The following is a 21,221-nucleotide window of genomic DNA, read 5'->3' on the forward strand; positions in this document are numbered from 1 at the left end:
TCTATTTAACTGAAATTTAGCATAATTTGGACAACATCCCCCAGCCACTGCTTGCCCCATATCCACCACTTCCATTGCTGGCTAAATTTGGAAAATACATGAAAAAGAAGTTAAGCAAATTCCAGAAAAAAATAGAAGACCAAAAAGCTCTACATTTGCCCAGCCTGTGAGGATTGATTCTCAACAATTCTGAATTCACTGGGTGTTTAGATGACATTTTGCTTCTATTTAACCGTGTGGACGAAGCCCTGTTCCATTTGCATGGCTGCCTGTACCCTTTAACACCCTGATTCAGAGCTCTGCTTTTGGCTCTCCTAACCCTTTTCTCCCCTCTTTTTGCAGTTGGTACACAAATATTCTTCAGATTGTCATTTTACAAAAGGTCAAAAATGAGCTGTCTTCCCCTGTAGAGAGTGGGAAGTAGTGTGCATAACCTTCATGGCTATTTTCTCTCCTTTAGTTTTGCAGCCTTAGAAAATGGCATGTAACGTACCTAACCAAAGACAGCGGACTCTGTCAACAACAGGAGAAGCTCTATACAAAATTCTTGGTCTGCGTAAGGGAGCATCAAATGAAGAAATTAAGAAAACCTACAGGTACAGAGTTCAGTGGTGACTTTTCTTGTGCTACTAGTGATAGTTATTTTGTGACTGGTAGGTGCCTCCATTAAAGACATAAGCTTCTTGCTAAGACCAGGTAATCCAAATTTTAGATCTAATGTTCCCTGCTCTACAACATAGGAGTGAGGAATGGACAGGCATGGCACTGATTTTATGGAAGAACTCACTGATGATGCTGGGCCTTAGGAAAGGGCAGCCTATGTCTTAGACCTGCAGTGAGAGAGAGAGAGAGAGAGAGAGAGAGAGAGAGAAATGAGTGAACTGACCACAACCAATTGCTGTCATTTTTTTTTTCTTTCTTTGACAGTCTCAGTCTGTCGCCCAGGCTGGAGTGCAGTGGCTCAATCTTGGCTTACTCCAACCTCCGCCTCCCGGGTTCAAGCAATTCTCTGCCTCAGCATCCCAAGTAGCTGGGATTACAGACACGTGCCACGATACCCAGCTAATTTTTTTTTTTTTTTTTTTTTGTAGAGACGGGGTTTCACCATGTTGGCCAGGCTGGTCTTGAACTCCTGACCTCAGGTGATTTGCCCACCTCGGCCTCCCAAAGTGCTGGGGTTACAGGTATGAGCCACTGCGCCCTGCCAACCACTGTCATTTAACCCATCTGATATAGCGTCACTGAGTCAGGTAGAGGAATTCTTTTTTAATAAAAGGAGTTGGGTGGAATGCTGTATTTGTAAGCCATATTTCTCAAGCCCTTACTTTTGAGCTTTTATAGTCTAGTTCCAAGTTAGTTATTTCTGGAAAACTTTGAAAAAGACATTTCAAAGTTTTTGTTTTAAGTATCCAAGGAATAAAAAAATATTGAGGGAGAAATGCCACTACTACAACCCAAACATATGAGGGAAGCTGTAAAATTAAAGTCGAAGGGACAAATCCCCAACTCAAAACACAAAAAAAATCATCTGCTTCTACACCGAAGTCTAGAAAGGCCTATCAGTGACAGAAGAAACACTAGTTCAGGGCTTCCTACTCCAGGAGATATTCTGCACTGGCGCTGTAGTATGTCAGTCCTCTAAGAATTCCATGATGAGTTTAATGAATTTCTCAAAATTCTGATATTTGTCCCACCTGTAAGGCATGTAGCCTGTCCGATACTTGTCTTGACAATGTTTTGGGACCTCATAGGGCATTTTGAGGTATTTAACTGTCTCTTGGCTAGTTGGAGGAAGAAAGATGTGTGGACTTTAACCACCTTCTGGACAAGGCAGCTGCTTTCAGAGAGAGAAAATCTTTCCAGGAGAGTGTTTGTTTGTTTGTTTGTTTGTTTAGAGATAGGGCATCACTTTTGTCACCCAGGCTGGAGTGCAGTGGTCTGATCACAGCTCACTGCAGCCTCGAACCCCTGGGCTCAAGCAATCCTCCCACCTCAGCCTGCTGAGTAGCTAGGACTTCAGGCTAGCTACTCCGGCTATCAGGACCACCAGGCCTAGCTAATTTTTTGAAATTACCTTTTTAAAAAGATGGGATCTTGCTTGGTTGTCCAGGCTGGTCTTAAACCCCCAGCTTCAAGTAATCCTCCCACTTTGGCCTCCCAAAGTGCCAGAAGAGCCTTGACAGTTTCACATTGAAGCCTAAATTTGCTAAGACTCAGGTTCTTTCTTACATATAGTTTTAAGTAGATGAAACAACCAGAAACTTTTGACTTGTGATACTCTACCATGAAGGACATGGTGATAACAGAAATAGTGGAATAATCTGTGCTTGTAAGCATTTAAGATACACCTGTGGGTTTTGGTGACTGATGATTAAACTGTTTTCCAACTTGCAAAAAAAAATGTTGAGTACAAAACTAATTTGCTTACTGTAGAGAATTTGCAAATTACCAAAAATGAAGGCAATAACATTTATCCATAATCCTACCTCTAGTAATAATTATCATTAATATTTTGTTTCTTTCTAGTCTTTTTTTTCTATCTAGAAAAGACATTTAAAAATCAGGTTGTATTAGTCTATATTCTTCAACTATCTCCTTCTTATTTTATTTTTTATTTATTAATTTTTTTTTCCTGAGATGGAGTTTCACTCTTGTTGCCCAGGCTGGAGTGTAATGGCACGATGTCGACTCACCACAACGTCCACCTCCTGGATTCAAGTGATTCTCCTGCCTCAGCCTCCTGAGTAGCTGGGACTACAGGTGCCTGTCACCATGCCTGGCTGATTTTGTATTTTTAGTAGAGATGGGTTTTCTCCATGTTGGTCAGGCTGGTCTCGAACTCCCGACCTCAGGTGATCCTCCCACCTTGGCCTCCCAAAGTACTGGGATTACAGGCGTGAGCCACTGTGCCTGGACTACTACTGCTTTTATTATATTATATTTTATTTTTTTAACAAGGTCTTATCATGAAAATATCTTGATGTTACTAAATAGTCTGATTTTTAATGGCGTTAGCCTATGGTTATCTGTAATTTATTTAGTCACATTGCAAGTTGTTATTGAACACGTAAGTTCTTTTACTTATTCCTTATACTTAATGTACATATAATATAATGCATATTTTCAATTACTTATTTTCTTATGAGGTAAAAAGCTATACCTTTACAGGAAAAAAAGAATCAAACTATAAATAAATTTTCAGATTTTAATCAGTTACTTCTTGATTTAGTCTTGAATTAGGTTTTTTTAACCTACGTGCTTTTTCTTACTGTACAGAAGTTTAAAATTAGGCAAATTTATTAGTCATTTCTTTCATGACTTTTGTTTTACCAATTATGGTTAAAAGACCTCTTGCAATTACAACACTATAAAAATATTCACCTTATCTTCTTCTAGCACATTTATGATTTTGCTTTGGCACTAAATCTTGATCCAATTGAGGTTTATTTTGGCATATTTCATATGCCAAAATATGAAAAAGGAATGAGGTCAAATTCCAGATCTAATTTTTTTCCAAATCCTTAGCCCACTAATACTTATTGAGTCTCTATATTTATCTATTAATGGGAAATTCTCTGGGTTTGGATTGGAACCTTCACCATTGGCAAACTGTAGGACTGAAATGCCTTTGAGAAGCATGTTTTGAAGAAGAAATGACAATGGTGCGAACTGCAATTTGGAACCAAATGGTTACATGAAAATGGTAGAGTCTGATCAAAGTGAATATCAATCTTCTAGTTTATATTTCCCTTAAGGTGCTAGGGAGAGAAAAGCCTTTGCTTTTCCATCTTGCCCTAGACCTATCCAGAGGAGTGTGCCTGGGAGCTGCCCACACCTGTTGGTGGACGTCCTTGGCTGAAGATCACTGAATTTGACTGAAGGCTTCAGGCTGGGACACTGTGCTGGGGGAGGGGAGGTGAGAGGGAATGCCATAACTGTATTGTCAGTTAATTAATTTTTTGTAATAACTGCAAAACTGCTCCCCAAAACGAGGAGGGAAAAAAGTGACATCCAACTTCCTTGTAATTTTTAAAATCCACTTTACTTTAAAAATGTGACTCTTAATTGTCTTTATTAATTTTGTAAGCTAAAATTTCAGGTCATATGTTAATTAAGGCATTAATTATGCTGAGTTGTTTGCAAATTTAACAATTACAACATAAAGTCTATTCATGTAATTAGTGTCTTGCTATTAATTTTGTTTTAATGTGATACAAATATTATTTTTTCAGGTGATTAGGGTACTAGTATGCTGCCAAAAGCATCTACTTCTCCCTAAATTACATATTTGTATTCTGCAAGTTATTCAAAATGTATGAGCAAGCTGGAAATCCACTGAGACTATTATTCTTATATTGTGGGATCTGGATCAAAGCAGTCACAATATAGTGAAATTAAAAATCAGTGAAATTTAATAAAATTACCAACTGTTGAATCCATACACAACTTGGCCACTGTTATAATATTTGGCTGTGCTCTTGAAAACAAGGCTGAGTTAGAAGACTTCTTTCTTCTTTTGCATTTTATTTTTAAAAAGATAATCTTTCATTTGATTAAAATGAAAACAGGTATATAAAAAAGTCTTTCTCTTACCTCATATCCCCCAAATCACTTCCCCAGGGGAAGCAATATTATCAATTCTTTGTGTACCCTTCTAGAGAGATCTTATGTCTAAATAAGCATATATAGGCCAGGCACGGTGGCTCACACCTGTAATCTCAGAACTTTGGGAGGCCGAGGCAGGTGGATCACTTGAGGTCAGGAGTTTGAGACCAGCCTGGCCAACATGGCAAAACCCCATCTCTACTAAAAATATAAAAATTAGCTGGGCATGGTGATGCATGCCTGTAATCCCAGCTGCTCTGGAGGCTGAGGCAAGAGAATCACTTGAACCTGGGAGGCAGAGGTTGCAGTGAGCCGAGAGCCGAGATCATGCTGCTGTACTTCAGCCTGGGCGACAGAGTGAGACTGTGTCTCGGAATAAATAAATAAGCATATATACAGAACTTCCAGTCTAAGCAAGATGGTGTAGACTTTTCTCTCCCTGCTAAGCACACCTAAAAACCTTGGAAATATAACACAAGAGACAACCAAAAGAGAACTCTGAAAGGTAGAAAGAGGAAGGTTAATTGGTCAGAAATCCTAGGTCACAGCAGCAGGGCATTTTATAATCCCCTCCATCCCAACCCAACAAAAGATAACCCGGGCCCAGCTTTTCCCAATACCCAATCTAGCAAGAGAAGGCATCCAGTTAACCTTATTCTTCCTCCAAATTGAACAGAAGTCCTGCCAACAACATTAGACAAGTCCCACAGAAACAGCAAGTGGCATCAACTGAAAGCCCTCCATCAACATCTTGCCGGGGAAGTGCTCTCTTTTCCCACCACCAGTCTGGGACTCCTGTCTCTCACCTAGAGACCCCACTTGGCAGAGGACATTAGTAAGGAGGATTCCACCACAAGCACCCAGCCCAGGAATGCTTCTGTCCCCACAGGCTGGAGACTCCCTTCCTTCAACTAAAGGCACCTGGTTCCTCAGCTACTACCAACAAGGAGTGTTGGGAGCCTCAGAAGCAGGAGACAAACCAAACAAACCGAAGAAGCACCGTAAAGACTCTGAAAAGCAGATTGTTATTGGAACCACTCACAAAAGTAGGCTAGAACCTGCATGCTAAACCTAAAGAAGGGGACTGCCTGCTAAAATAAAACAATTTAAATAGAAACCAGAATCTCCCAACATGATAGCCAAAATATCCAGATACAAACAAAATCACCCATCCTACAAAGAAGCGAGAAAATCATAACTTGAATAAGAAAAGAAAATCAGCTAACTCCTGTGCTGAGATGAACCAGATGTTGGAACTATCTGAAAAGCATTTTAAAGTAACCATCATAAAATAATTCAATGAGTAATGACAAGTAATGACATCATAAAATAATTCAACAAGTAATGCTTCTCTTGAAGCAAGTAAAAAAATGGAAATTTCCAGTGAAGAAATAGGAGTTACAAAAAAGAACCAAATGGAAACTACAGAACCAAAAAACAAAAAAAAAAACAAAAAAAACATAAATAATAAAACTAACTGGATAAGATTAATAGTACAGTGGAGATGACAGAGAATAGAAATTGAGGACAGATCAATAGAAAGTGCCCAATCTGAACAATCAATAAGCAATAAACTGAAAACAGAGCCTCAGAAACCTGTGGGACAATAACAAAGACCCAACATTTATAGCATTGCCGTCCTAGAAGGAGAGGAGTGAAACAATGGGACTAAAAGAGTACTCAGAGAAGTAATGGCTGGAAATTGCCCACATTTGGCAAAAGATAGAAACCTACAGACTTAAGAGGCTGAGAGAACTCCAACAGGATAAACCCAAAGCAATCCATGACAAGAACATTATAATTAAACTTCTGAAAACTAAAGACAAAGAAAAAAATGTGGAAGCAGTCAGGGAGAAACAATGCATGGCCAAACACCCATTTGAATGGCAGCATATTTCTCATCTAAAGCAACAGAAGCCTGAAGAAAGTGACAAAACATTTTTCAAGTGATGAAAGAGAAGAACTGTCAGCAGAAAATTCTATATCTGGTGAAACTATATTTCAGGAGTGAAGGGGAAATACGTTCTCACATAAAGGGAATCTAAAAGAATTTGTCACTAGCAGATCTCCTCTTAAAGAATGGCTAAAGGAAGTTCTTCAAAAGAAAGGAAATGATAAAGGAAGGAATCTTAGGCGATCAGGAAGAAGGAAAGAACAAGGGAGAAAGCAGAAATATGGGAAAATACAAGAGACTGTCCTTTTCCTAGTGAGTTTTCATGTATGATGATTGGGACGAAATTTGTAATACCATGTGATACTCAAAACAATGATATTTAAAAACGGGAGGATAAAGCAGCCAAAGTGGGAGTAAGGTTTGCACCTTCACTCAAACTGATATCAATAGATTGTGATGTCACACACACATACACATATATAATACCCAGTCACTGGGAAACCCACACAAAATGACACGTTCCAATACACACAAATAAATCAACATGGAATCCTAAAAATGTTCAAATAACTTACAGGAAGACAAGAAAAAAGAACAAGAAAAATGAGAAACAAATGAAACAAACAGAAAATTTAAAATCTATTTCAACAGCCTACCATCTCCCCAATTGTCCAAGTCCCATTATCTAAAATTTGTAGCCTTAAACCCTCACATAATAATGATATTGTGTAAACAGCCTAAGCATATATATTTTCCTTTCTTCTACCCATGGTGGTGTGTTCTCCCTCCTAGCTTGTACTTTGTATTTTCTTAACAACATATCTTAAAGATAATTCTAAGGAATGATCAGTTCATGAAAGGATTTCTCATTCTTTTCATATTACCATGTAGTATTCCATGACATGGATGTCCCATGGCTTAATTAATTTCCTAATGATAGATATTTAGGTTGTTTCCCATCAAGGCTGTCTTTTTAAAACCAACTTTTCGCCTCTCGGAGAGGGAAACCCCATAGTCCAGAAAGGTAGATAGAGGTGGGGAAAAAGAAACAATCTTGGTTCCTGATCCCTTTTCAGTATTTGCATGTCCTGATCCCAGATTCCTAGAGCAAGAATCTCATGGATCCAGCCAGATCAGATGCCCATTCATGTCTAACTAGCTCTGATTCAGGGAATCACAGCTTCCCACTACCACTTAGCAAGGAGGTGCGATCCAACTTTTACCGGAAGGGAAAGGGACAGTGTTCTCTAAAAAAGGGGACAAGGTTGGGAAAGAAATTATCAGTATCTCCAGTTCTTCATTCTTTTACAGAATTAATCATAAACAGCAGCCTCAAAGACCTATCTCAGTCCCTCCCATGTCTATTTGTAGATCTTTATCATAGAGTCTTCCTGTGAATAAAGCACTTTTTCCTATGTCATCTGAAACTCAACCATATGTCATCAGTCAGCTCATAAAATGGAGTCCCCAGCTACCTCAAAGGACAGCTGGGAAAGGTGACAAGAGGAAGGCTTTTACTGTGCCAATCCATCAGGTATTGAAGTTCTTGCCTTATTGACATTTTGTGAAGAGAAATGAGATCATTTTTTTTTCAAGGGACGCCAAGCTCTTTGTGGCAAAGCACAGTGAAAATACCAGGTACTATTGTGAATGAACAAATATCCAAGTCTAAAATTATCCTGCCCTTTGGTGCTGCTGTTCCAAAACCATTTATCTAACATAAGATGAATTTGTGATCCAAGTCAAAAGTGGCATATCACAGGGTGAAACTCATGGTATAGTGTCATCCAGGGCCTTCATTATGGAATAAATCTTCCTTTAGTATTGCAGATCATAATCATCCCAAAGGGATTGAAGTCTTAGGCTCATTTAATCTGATTTTATCATTGCTAGATCATGTCACTTAATCTGACCAGTATTTGCATGAGATAAGCAAATATTTTACCCTCTTCTCCCATTGCCTAAAAGTCTTAAGTCTCTCCCTTATCACGCTGTCTGAAGGATACTTATTTGAGTTAATCTTTTAAAATTCAGATAGACCTAAAATGATGGAGGTTATCCATCATTCATACATTTGCCTGAACTTTAAACTGACATGTTTTGCCTTTCCACCTAATTTAGATATTGCTCCAAGAGCCAACAGGAATTTTGAGTTAGAAAGCTAGTGAAGGAAGTGAGGAGAAGGGAGAGTCACTAGTGGACGGTGGGATGATTGAACAATTGGGGAGATGGGAGACTGCTGAAATAAGGAACTCAAAGACTGCTCTCTATATAACCTCAATACTCAGGCTCAAGACCCTTTCAAGTGACTTGAGAACTTGGGTTCACTGCAGAGTCTCTGCCATCCTTCTTCTAGAAGTCTCCTCTGAGGAAGTCTTCCAGGGCCTGGGAGCCAGTTCATCTCCATGTAGTGGCATTGTCCACCAAGCCATGTTGCCACCCTGTAGCTGATGCTGCCACCCTGTAGCTGATGCTGCTTTGCCATTTGCTATGTTGGCATGTCCACGGTCACTGCTAGACACAGCCCTGGGTGCTAGACTCTGCTGCTACAGCTCCCCTGCCACTCAGCTGCACCTCCCTGCCAGGCATGGTAGGCGCAGCTGGTGCTCCTTGCCAACCACTCAGTCCCCAAATCCTCTGACCACTCCTTCAGGCCCAGAAGCCTTTTCTGCTGTTTACCTTGAGAGCCAAGGGAGCACCAAAGCCTGCTGGGCTGTACCTCTGGCGGGGATGAGGCTGGGCATAAGGGATGGCTCCCTCCCTCCTCTTTGTGATATGCTCTGTTAGAGCCCCCTGTGAGTTCAAAGCATGGTAGAAAAGCTCCTTTCAGTTTTCCTTGTAGCTCTCTTTTTCTCTAGGACCCAGACACATGCTCAGGGGGTGAGCCAGACACTAGCAGTAGTGTCGCTCTGCTTAGACTCTCAATCTTATCCAACAGTCCCCCCTGCTCCTGTGTCAAGGTCTTCACACCTGGCTCTTTCTTTCCTAAGAGGCATTCTTTTCCAGGAGATTCTACAGTTCCCTCCCCAGCCTAAGAGAGGTTTGTGTCAGTCTGTCCCACTGGTTCTTTAGATGTACCCAGCTGGGGCTGCCACAGTCATAGCTTGGATTCCTTTCTGGAAGCCTCTTCAGCTCTGTGGAACTTCTGGGAGGCCATTGCTACCAGTTTTCCAAACACATCCTGATGTGCCCTAACCCCGAGCAGTGAACAATGGGCGATAATAACTCAAAGAGCAGCCCTACCATATTCCTGCAGCAAGGCCACCCGATTCTGTGTTGAAACAGGTAAATAAAATGTGTCATCTTACTGTTTGTTGCTCAGCAAATACTGTGGGTGTATGATTAGATTTCCTGTTTTCTTGTTGGTACATAAAGGACCTTCACTCCAAAGTCATTAGATTGTTGATCCATACTGCTACCTAATGATAGCAGAAGCCAAGAAGGCTGATCAGAGCATGTAACAACCACCAGTATGTCTAGAGTCTCTGACCCTATCAATGGCTTTATACCAGCAAGTCTTGTTCATTATTCAACGAATATGTGTTGAACACTGCCTCTGTGTTGGCCACTGTCCTAGGTACTGAGAAAATAGCAGTCAACAAAACAGACCAAATTCCTGCTTCCTTAAACCTGTTCTAAATAGGGCCAGGGGAAGGGGGAGGCTTAATAATGAGCAAATAAGTAAGACACACAGCATATCAGATGTTGCTAAATGCTGTGAAGAAAAGCAGAAGAGGGTAGGGAGTGTTAGGAGTGTTCTGGAAGTTCCACATTCTCTTTGAGATGTTCACATAAACACTAACATCACTCAATTGAAATGTATCCTAAATATAATGTAGCAGTTAAGAGCACAAGATATTTCTGAGTGTGGTGGTGCTTGCCTATAGTCCTAGCTACTCAGGAGGCTGAGGTGGGAGGGTCTCTTGAGCCCAGGAGTTTGAGGCTGTAGTATGCTATGACTGAGCCTGTGAATAGCAACTGCACTCCAGCCTGGGCAACACAGCAAGATCCCATGTCTAAAAAAGAGTGCAAGATATTCGGAAAGACCTGAATTCAACTCACTTTTCTCAGCCTCATTCTCTTCATAAGTAAAGTGCAGATAATGATCCGATCTCAGAGGGTTGTGGAGGATTACATGAGATGATGCATGCAAAATGTTTAGCCAAAGTCTGGCACATGGGTGCTGGGTGCTACAAAGGATACACAAGAGCCTGAGAACCAACCCTACAGAATGGCAGTTTCCAAACTCAGCTAGGGCATGGGTGCAGGGTGGTGTGCCAAGAAGTGTGAGTATGTGAATGAGAGGAATGGATACAGAATGTGTGTGTGTGTGTGTGTGTGTGTGTGTGTGTGTGTATGTAGGGGATATTTAGATTATGTGACATTTAGATTCCATCGAATACATTTAAAAGAATGTTACAACTGTTTTATTTTAACATGCTGATGTTTATAATATGCTGAAAATTACATTCTTTCCATCTGTTTAATCTTATAAAGAATTTTAGATACCAAGTTAAAAATGTTGAAGGGACACAATTTCTCATTATTAGTTTAAGAGGTGTGTAAGCAAAAAGAATTTAACTGTGGGTGGGGAGGACAAAAGAAACCCAAACATCCCACCCAGAGTGATGACAAGGAGGCATTCAGGTGGCTTCGGGAAGTGGCGGCCTGCGGGGGCACAGCCAAGCACCTTCCTGAGGCCTTTCATTTGCTCCCTGGCCCACTGTGCTGTCCCAGCAGAGCACTGCAGCCTCACAGACAGTAATTCCCTTGCAGCTTTTCTGCCTCTCCCACTCCATCAGTTCCTTGAGGGCAGACACTGGGCCTGGTCTCTCATTGTACTTCCGGCCCTAGCACCATGCTAGTATTTGCTGAATGCAAAAAGGAATTAGACAATATAGAACGTCTGTTTTCTCCCTGATGGTAATCTCAGCTTCTTCAGGACCATTTCTCAAATAATTAGTTTGGTCACTTTGCTGAACAGGGAGTTATTTACTGACCCAGTAAACAGAGGAGGGGCGGATCAGCAAGGAAAGATACTAGTTTCCATTTGGAAACCAGAGAAGTTTTGTATGATTCTGGGACCTTCAAGTGAAAAGTAGTTAGGGGATGAGAAAAGGAAAACTGTAAAAAACAGCCAGGTTTGCAGTTTAGATAATGTACCTTCAGTGTTTAAAATCTCATTTGTAACATAAACATTGGTTTTTATTTACACCAATACGTACATTTTTGAAGTGGACTAGAAACAAGATTATGATGCCCCAAAATGAGGCCGACTGGTTTCTCTGGCATGCTGGGTGCAAGAGCTAACAAAATCCTGCGTAAGAAAACACGCAAAGATCTAGCTCTTCCTTGGCTTTTTAGAGAGCCACAAAATCAGAGTGAGGCTGGGTGTGGTGGCTCTTGCCTGTAATCCCAGTAATTTAGCAGGCTGAAGTGGGAGGATCAATTGAGCCCAGGAATTTGAGGCTGTAGTGAGCTATGATCATGCCACTGCACTCCAGCTTGGGTGACAGAGCAAGACCCTGTCTCTAAACAAAACAAAACCCTAATTAGAGATTAACTTATAGACAGGCATGGTGGCATGTGCCTGTGGTCCTAGCTATTTGGGAGGCTGAGGTGAGAGGATCTCTTGAGCCCAGGAGTTTGAGGCTGCAGTGAGCCATGATTGCACCACTGCGCTCCAGCCTATGTGGCAGAGTGAGACCCAGACTCTTAAAAAAAAAAAAATCAAAGTGAACTACTTTGCACATTAGCACTTGGGTCTCTGTGCCTCATGGATAAGCTTAATTTCTCCTTGTTGACAAGGTACCAAGTATTCTGATTCACATGACAGCAGAAGACTCGGTTGACTCTTCTTTTTCATTTGACTTTACATGGAACTTTCTAGAAATTAGCTTCCAATTCTGCAGAAATGAGTTGCCTCAGTGTAGTCCAAAGTGAGGCAAATTCTGTTTTCAAAAGAAGCAGAAAAGAGTGTTATTTCCATAATGATCTGTGGCAACCCCAATCTGTGGTGCTTTTACCCATCTTTATTAGCAATTACAGGTGAAAACAGAGGCTGCTTATGAATAAAGTGTAAATGTCAGGGGAATGCATAGTTAATAGAAGAATTGTAAATATTTACAAGGCAGAGTGATGATTCAAGCTCACAAGATTAATTGACATTAATCTCTATCAAGCACTAATTTGTTTCCTGAGTTCTAAAATCTTCCACTGAAAAGAAGAGTATGTGAGGCCATACTCACAGCCCACTTGGAAGAGTTGTCTTCCGGTGGGCTGCATAACCTCCCTTCTCCCTCGTCAAGTCTTTCACTTGATCGGGCCTCTTAGTTCTTCAAGCAGTGCCAACCTCAGTCATTCCTGGGTGCCGGAATCATTACGATGCACGTCTTTTTACTCACTCATTCACTCAATATCTACTTAGTGTTGGATAATTATTTATATTATACTATGAGAGATGAATATACATATTATATATATATATTCATTGTATTCATTAATATGAACCCTATGCTCAAGTTCATCTATCCCACTCACTATACTCTCCCTTGTTTTGCTTGTCTTTGAGACATACCTTTTCAACCTTATTAAATTTTACTCTATGTAGTAAACTCTTTAAATTTATTGGCTCCAGTTTGCATGGTTGTGCAATCTTCTCCAGCAATGCTGGTCAGCACAGAAACAGGAGTGGAATTAGTGGGTGGCTAATGTCATCTTCTTGGGACTGAAACAGGAAATCAGAATGATTAAGGAATTGAGTAAGATGGTTTGAGTAGCATTCAACTGCATGAACACAAGATTCAGCCTGTATGGTTAAGGAAATTGTCAGTGAGACTGCCAGTCTAGAAAAATCGGTCTTACTAGTTTTAAAAAGTGAGTTTGGGGAAAAATGGGTTTAGGAAGAAGAAGAAGAAAGTGAGAGCTTGACATAAAGATCAGAGGATAATGCTGTTTGTTTTTGCACTGAGAAAACTAAAAGACTGGAGACACTGAGAGCCTGCAAAGAGCTATTGGCAGGAACTGCTTCTGAAAACTACCAGGACCTGCTTGGAGCTTTGTCACTGGAGCTTAAGCCAGGAGCTGGCAGGAGGAAGGCCTACAGAGAGCAAGTGCTTACTGAGAGCTTTGACTAGAATCGGTGGCGTGAGCTGTTATTGAAAGTAGGCGACAAGATATCAGACAGAGGAAGTCTATACAGCCACTTCTCCTACACCCCAGTCTTATCCTCCCTTGACCTTCTAGCAGTAGAGATTGCTGGCTTGAAGAAAAACCACAAATGTAAATTTTCCCCCAGGAAACATAGTAAAGTTAGGTGCCCAGAAACTTTTATTGGGAGCTTGAGCCAGATACAGATGTTTTGAACTGTATGCAGCCTACAGATTCTGAGTGAGCTGTGGGGCCGGTAGGTTGTGGGAAAAGGATTATATTATACAGTACACAGAAATCTTAGTGGCTTGCTAAAAGCTGTCAGTGACCCACTGGTGTCAGAAGTTCAGGTTCTCATGCCCTAAAGCAGTGCTTTATGATTGGCGTTGGACATGTATTTTATCTATTGTGTTTGCACAAATATTCCAGTTCCTTCTACCTTATTAGGGAGGGTAATGACCTGGCTCTTAATCAGCCATGGGAAAAAATTGTAATGACCAGAAAGCTACCTAAAAAAAAAGATTAAGTATTGTTGTGTTTTTAACACTTACATTTAAAAAATCAAGTATAATGCCTCATAAAGTCAAGTTAATACACATTCTAGTAAAAATTTGGGACAATACTTGTCAAGCAATCATTGAGATACAGTGGTTTCACCATCTCCACTACCACTAGAGGTCAGCACTTGACTCTCCATATGGTTCTGTATGAGGGAAAAGACCAATTCTCTGAAATAGATCATCATCTATGGTTCCTGTTGTTATCTCATGCCATCTGTCTTGAATCACAAAGGTGACTGCATCCCAGAAAATGAGAGAACACTCAAACAATGGCTGGGGTGAGTTGCTCAGATATTCCATCTGCAAATGTGAGAAAATCATAGGATTGTGTAATGTGGCCTTCAGTGTGTCCTCAGTGGGGCCTTGCTGGTCAAAGTACTTGAATCATGTACTATGGTAGCAGGTGTTTCAGAAATAATTACACAGCAGGGGTAGCACTGGCATCACAATCTGCAATTTGAAACCAAATGGTGCCCTGAGCTTTCTATTCTATCCCTTATGAAGGACAGAGACTAATCCTGGCCCAATGGCTCCTGAGTCCCTAAGCCCCGCTAGCATTCTCAGCCACATACTGTACTCAAGCTTCTTGTGGGAGGGCAGTTGTACTAGGTGTAAGTGCATGAAGTGGTTGTAGGGGGTTTGAAGGATTTGGGGGCTGATCAAGAGAAAAGATATGACCACAAGAGGCAGTAACGCATAATAAGCTTTGTTGGTGCTTGGGTGCTTGGATATGGCTGCGTGAGAAGGGCCCTCACAGCGTAAGACTGCCCAGGGGTTTTCAGTGAAGGGCCACTATCCGGGAGACGAGGGTGAGGGAACTTCTCAGGAAGAGGGGGTCAAAACGGGGGCTTATGGGACTAGTTATGTCATGCAGTAGCATGGCAGGTCTCTGAGTCAGAGAGCTCCAAAGAGCTATAAAAGCTTGAGATCCTATAACCACAAAGCTCTGTCTTATCAAGAGCCAGCAGAAGAGGAGTGAGGTTTTGCAGGGTAGGTAAAGCGGACTGGCTCTACATGGCCAGAAATCTGATGGTTGGGCTATTTTTTAGATAACTGGATGTGTTAAATAGACATTTCTCAAAAGAAGATATACAAATGACCAACAAACATATTAAAAAATGCTCACCATCACTAATCATAAGGGAAATGCAAACTAAAACCACAATGAGATACCACCTTACTCCTGTAAGAATGGTCATTATTAAAAAGTCAAAAAACAATAGATGTTGGCACAGGTGTGGTGAAAAAGGAATGCTTATACATTGCTGGTGGGAATGTAAATTAGTACAACCACTATGGAAGACAGTATTGAGATTTCTTAAAGATCTAAAAATAGACCTACCATCTGATCCAGCAGTCTCACTACTGAACACAATGTATCAATATATCAAAAAGACATGTGCATGCATGTACTTATTGCAGCACAATTGCAAAGATACAGAACCAACCTAAGTGCCCATCAACCAATGAGTGGCTAAAGAAAATGTGATATATACACATCATGGAATACTACTCAGTCATAGAAAAGAGAAAAATAATGTTTTTTTGCAGCAACTTGGATGGAGCTGCAGGCCATTATTCTAAATAGGTAACTCAGGAATTGAAAGCAAAACACCGTATGCTGTCACTTATAAGCTAAGCTATGGATACACAAAAGCATACAGGGTGATATAAGGGACTTCGGAGACTCAGAAGCGGGAGGGTGGAAGGGGGTGAGGGATAAAAAAGTACAATGTGTACTACTCAGGTGTTGGATGCACTAAAATCTCAGACCTCACCACTATACAATTCATCCATGTAACCAAAAACCACCTGTACTCCAAAAGCTATTGAAATTTTAAAAATATTTCAGAATAAATACATAAACAATTAGATGTATAAAAATCCAACTTTGATGCTGGCAGGCTTTTAAGCTACTGGGTTTCAGCCTGTAGTTAAGAAATTTTAAAAAAGCTAGGGGCCAATACACAGAGGCTATCTTTGGCTCATTTGTGTAATAGCATGTAAGGCCTTTGGCGGGATTAACATAGTTGAAAGAAGACAACAAAGACATAAGTAATCATCAGGAGTTTCCTGGTTCTCACTGACTACGTAATTTGTACCAATTGTTCCTCCTGCTGACAGCAACTAGAAAAACTGAAAGAACACACCCCTCCCCCACCCCCACCCCCCATATCTTAAAAGCCTTTGAGAGTAAAGAATTACTGCTAACTGGGCCCTGATCTTGGAGAACAGAAGCTGAAAGACTAAGCAGGACTTTAAAAAACAGCCCTACAGAGAAAAGAGGAGACAACTTGGACACTAGCCCAGCAAGGTTGAAGGTCCTGCAATTTTACTGAGATTCTGAAGTGCTGTAATCCAGGAGAAAGGGTAAACTAGAAGGAAATCATCTGTGGTTGACAATTACTTTGGTGGTCGTCAGCAACCATGCCCACTGGTTTTCATGTCCTTGTGTTGTAACTCATGAATCTGGGATGGCTCTCTGACCCAATTTAACCCGTAGAATATGGCAGAAATCATGCTGTGCCTAAATATTAAAGAGGTCTACCAGTTTCTGCTTTTGTTTTAAGCTAGCCACCGTTCAAGAAATTTAACTACCCCCAGACCATCTTGTTGTGAGAAGCCTCACATAGCCATGAGGAAAAGTCACATGGAAGAGAACAGAGTCCCCCAGACAGCAGCCCTAGCTGAGCTCCCAACCACAGCCAGCACCAACTTATCAGCATATATATGAAGCCACCTTGGGAGCATATCCATCAGCTCCAACTCCTCAGCCAATGCCAAGCAGAGCTGAAAATTGTACCCACCAAGTTCTGCCTAATGACAACATTTGAGCAATTAAATAAAATGCTTGTTGTTTTAAGTTACTAAACTTTAAACTTGACTGTAGTTAGTTACAGAGAAAAAAATAATAGGAACACCAGTCTTGTATGGACTGCAACTGAACTTTGAGTCATCTGGGCAGCCGAGGAAACCTTGATCTTTAATGTTGGATTAAGATGATCTTAGTTTTGCGAAGGCCACAGAAATCTGAAAATAGGAAATAAAAACACTTTCTGGTTTAAGAAAACATATTCTTAGTCCTCAGATTATTTCTTAAATATGTTTTAATGCAATGTTTGCCACAGAGATAAGCATACAAATCAAGACAATATGAACAAGATTTGGCAGAAATAATAGAAACAGAACCATGAGAATTTTAGACATTTGAATGATCAGATACAGATCTTAAAATAATTATCCATGACCAAGAAGATAAAACATGAGGTTGAGATTTTTTTTAAAAATCCTGAAAATTATGGAAAGGGATATTTCAGATTTGCAAAAGAAACGGAAACTCTACAACAGAAAATGCAATCACCAAAGTAAAAAACCCAAAGGTAGGTTTTACCAGGTTAGAGAGTTGACTGGAAGATAGGTCAGAAGAAAATACCAAAAGGATGGAAAATGAAAAAAGACTTAAAAATAGGAGATTTATTAACAAGATAAAAATGAAGTTTCATTAACAAGAAAGAATTACAAAAGGATGAAAAATGGAAAAAGATAAAAAACATAGAAGATGTATTAAGTTAGATATAAGCAAGTGGAGTCTAAAAAGGAGAGTAGAAAGGGAATGGGGAAAAGCCATTTGAAAAAACAACATGGGCCGGGCGCGGTGGCTCAAGCCTGTAATCCCAGCACTTTGGGAGGCCGAGACGGGCGGATCACGAGGTCAGGAAATCAAGACCATCCTGGTAACACGGTGAAACCCCGTCTCTACTAAAAAAAAATACGAAAAACTAGCCGAGCGAGGTGGCGGGCGCCTTTAGTCCCAGCTACTCGGGAGGCTGAGGCGGGAGAATGGCGTGAACCCGGGAGGCGGAGCTTACAGTGAGCCGAGATGGCGCCACTGCACTCCAGCCTGGGGGACAAAGCGAGACGCCGTCTCAAAAAAAAAAAAAGAAAAAACAACATGTCGATATTCCAGGTTCATGAAAGATATTAAACCACATATACTCAATAAAAGCAAGCAAAATAAATTCAAAGAACCCTATATCCAGGCACATCACAGGAAAACTTCCAAAATCTAAAGATGTAAAGGCTTTATAGCAACCAGAGGAAAAAATACAGATTACTTTTAAAGCACGAGAATTAGAATTACAGCTGATTTTTCAGCCAAGATAACAAAAGCCAGAAGACAGTGGACCAAAGTCTTGAATATGATGAAAGAAGATAACAGATAACCTGCAATTCTACATCCAGGGAAATTTTTAAAATTGAGGTGAAATAAAGACATATTAAGTTTTTTTTAAAGAAAGCTGTGAATTAATCCCTAGTGGATTTTTTCACTTAAAGGAGGTACTAAGAATGTTCATAGAAGGAAAATGATCTCAGATCAATGGTCAGAGATGCAGGAAAGAACTAATAGTAATAACAATGGCAAATATGTGAGTAAATACATGCAAATACTAATTGTATAAAATATCCTTAAATGCTAATTTCATGAAAGAATAATTATTCAGAGCTTGAAAGACTTAGAGAATTAAAGTATATGCTATCAACAACACGTAAGTTAAGAAGAGAGTAACAGTGTCCATGTTCTAAGATTTTTGTATTATCTTGGAGGAAAACAAAAGTACATTAACACTAGTCAAGGATTTTGAAATCTCAAAGGACCCTGAAAAGAATGATAAAAGAATATATGATTTCCAAACCAACAGGGAAAAAAAGTAGAGTAATGAGAAATTAATCCAACAAGAAGGCAAGAAAGGAAAGTGAAAAGAAATACGAGTATATTTTAGAAAGGACAAATAGAATATGGTGGCTAAACCTGAAAAATATCAGTAATTATGTTAAAAATAAATATAGACCAAATGCTTCAATTAAAAGAAAAAAGTCATTCTGAATAAAAAACCGACATCATATGGTTTTTACAAAAGACACATCTAATATTTAAGAATACAGAAAATTTGAAAATAAAAGGAGGGAAAAGATGCCATGCAGATGCTTAGCAAAAGAAAGCTGTATAGCTTTATTAAAATTAAAATGAAGACAGAAAGCATTACTACAGATAAAGAGGGATACTTTGTAAGATAAAAATTTGACACCCTCCAAAGTCTAAACCAGGAAGAAGTCTAATCCCTGAATAAACAAATAACAAGTTCTGAAATGGAGGCAGTAATTAACAGCCTACTAACCAAAGAAAGTCCAGGACCAGATGGATTCACAGCCAAATTCTACCAGAGGTACAAAGAGAGCTGGTACCATTCCTTCCGAAACTATTCCAAACAATAGAAAAAGAGGGAATCCTCCCTAACTCATTTTATGAGACCAGCATAATCCTGATACCAAAACCTGGCAGAGACACAACAAAAAAAGAAAATTTCAGGCCAATATCCCTGATGAACATGGATGCGAAAATCCTCAGTAAAATACTAGCAAACCGAATCCAGCAGCATATCAAAAAGCTTATCCACCATGATCAAGTGGGCTTCATCCCTGGGATGCAAGGCTGGTTCAACATATGCAAATCAATAAACGTAATCCATCACGTGAACCGAACCAATGACAGAAACCACATGATTATCTCAATAGATGTAGAAAAGGTCTTTGAAAAATTCAACAGCCCTTCATGCTAAAAACTCTCAATAAATGAGGTATTGATGGAATGTATCTCAAGATAATAAGAGCTATTTATAACAGGCCTACAGCCAATATCATACTGAATGGGCAAAAACTGGAAGCATTCCCTTTGAAAACCAGCACAAGACAAGGATGCCCTCTCTCACCACTCCTATTCAACATAGCATTGGAAGTTCTGGCCAGGGCAATCAGGCAAGAGAAAGAAATAAAGGGTACTCAAATAGGAAGAGAGGAAGTCAAATTGTCCCTGTTTGAAGATGACATGATTGTATATTTAGAAAACCCGATTGCCTCAGCCCAAAACCTCCTTAAGCTGATAAGCAACTTCAGCAAAGTCTCAGGATACAAAATCAATCTGCAAAAATCACAAGCATTCCTATACACCAATAACAGACAGAGAGCCAAATCATAAGTGAACTCCCATTCACAATTGCTAAAAAGAGAATAAAATACCTAGGAATACAACTTACAAGGGATGTGAAGGACTTCTTCAAGGAGAATTACAAACCACTGCTCAAGGAAATAAGAGAGGACACAAACAAATGGAAAAACATTCCATGCTCATGGATAGGAAGAATCATACTGCCCAAAGTAATTTATAGATTCAATGCTGTTCCCATCAAGCTACCACTGACTTTCTTCACAGAATTGGAAAAAATTACTTTAAACTTCATACGGAACCAAAAAAGAGCCTGCATTGCCAAGACAATCCTAAGCCAAAGGCACAAAGCTGGAGGCATCATGCTACCTGACTTCAAACTATACTACAAGGCTACAGTAACCGAAACAGCATGGTACTGTTACCAAAACAGATATATAGACCAATGGAACAGAACAGAAGCCTCAGAAATAACACCACACACCTACAATCATCTGATCTTTGACAAACCTGACACAAACAAGCAATGGGGAAAAGATTCCCTATTTAATTAATCATGTTGGGAAAACTAACTAACCATATGCAGAAAACTGAAACTGGACCCCTTCCTTAGACCTTATACAAAAATCAACTTAAGATGGATCACAGACTTAAATGTAAGACCTAGGACCATAAAAATCCTAGAAGAAAACCTGGGCAATACCATTCAGGGCATAAGCATGGGCAAAGACTTCATGTCTAAAACACCAAAAGCAGTGGAAACAAAAGCCAAAATTAACAAATGCGATCTAATTAAATAAAGAGCTTCTGCACAGCAAAAGAAACTACCATCAGAATGAACAGGCAACCTACAGAATGGGAGAAAATTTTTGCAATCTATCCATCTGACAAAGGGCTAATATCCAGACTCTACTAAGAACTTAACAAATTTACAAGAAAAAAACAAACAACCCCATCAAAAAGTGGGCAAAGGATATGAACAGACACTTCTCAAAAGAAGACATTTATGCAG

General features: G+C 40.0%; 1 protein-coding gene across 2 annotated transcripts in view; it reads left to right on the plus strand.

Annotated features, from left to right (window-relative positions):
• The window catches only part of DNAJC5B (DnaJ (Hsp40) homolog, subfamily C, member 5 beta), an 81,158-nt gene that overhangs the window by 30,078 nt on the left and 29,859 nt on the right, over positions 1-21,221 (plus strand). The window contains exon 3 of one of the 2 annotated variants that reach the window (XM_012000208.1): positions 461-596. In XM_012000208.1, coding sequence (XP_011855598.1) covers positions 478-596 — 119 coding nt within the window. In that variant the 5' untranslated portion in view covers positions 461-477. The remainder of the gene's footprint in view (positions 1-460; positions 597-21,221) is intronic. The other variant, XM_012000209.1, reaches the window with a different exon arrangement.

This window comes from Mandrillus leucophaeus, unplaced genomic scaffold, assembly GCF_000951045.1.
Source record: "Mandrillus leucophaeus isolate KB7577 unplaced genomic scaffold, Mleu.le_1.0 Scaffold621, whole genome shotgun sequence".
Lineage (NCBI taxonomy): Eukaryota > Metazoa > Chordata > Mammalia > Primates > Cercopithecidae > Mandrillus > Mandrillus leucophaeus.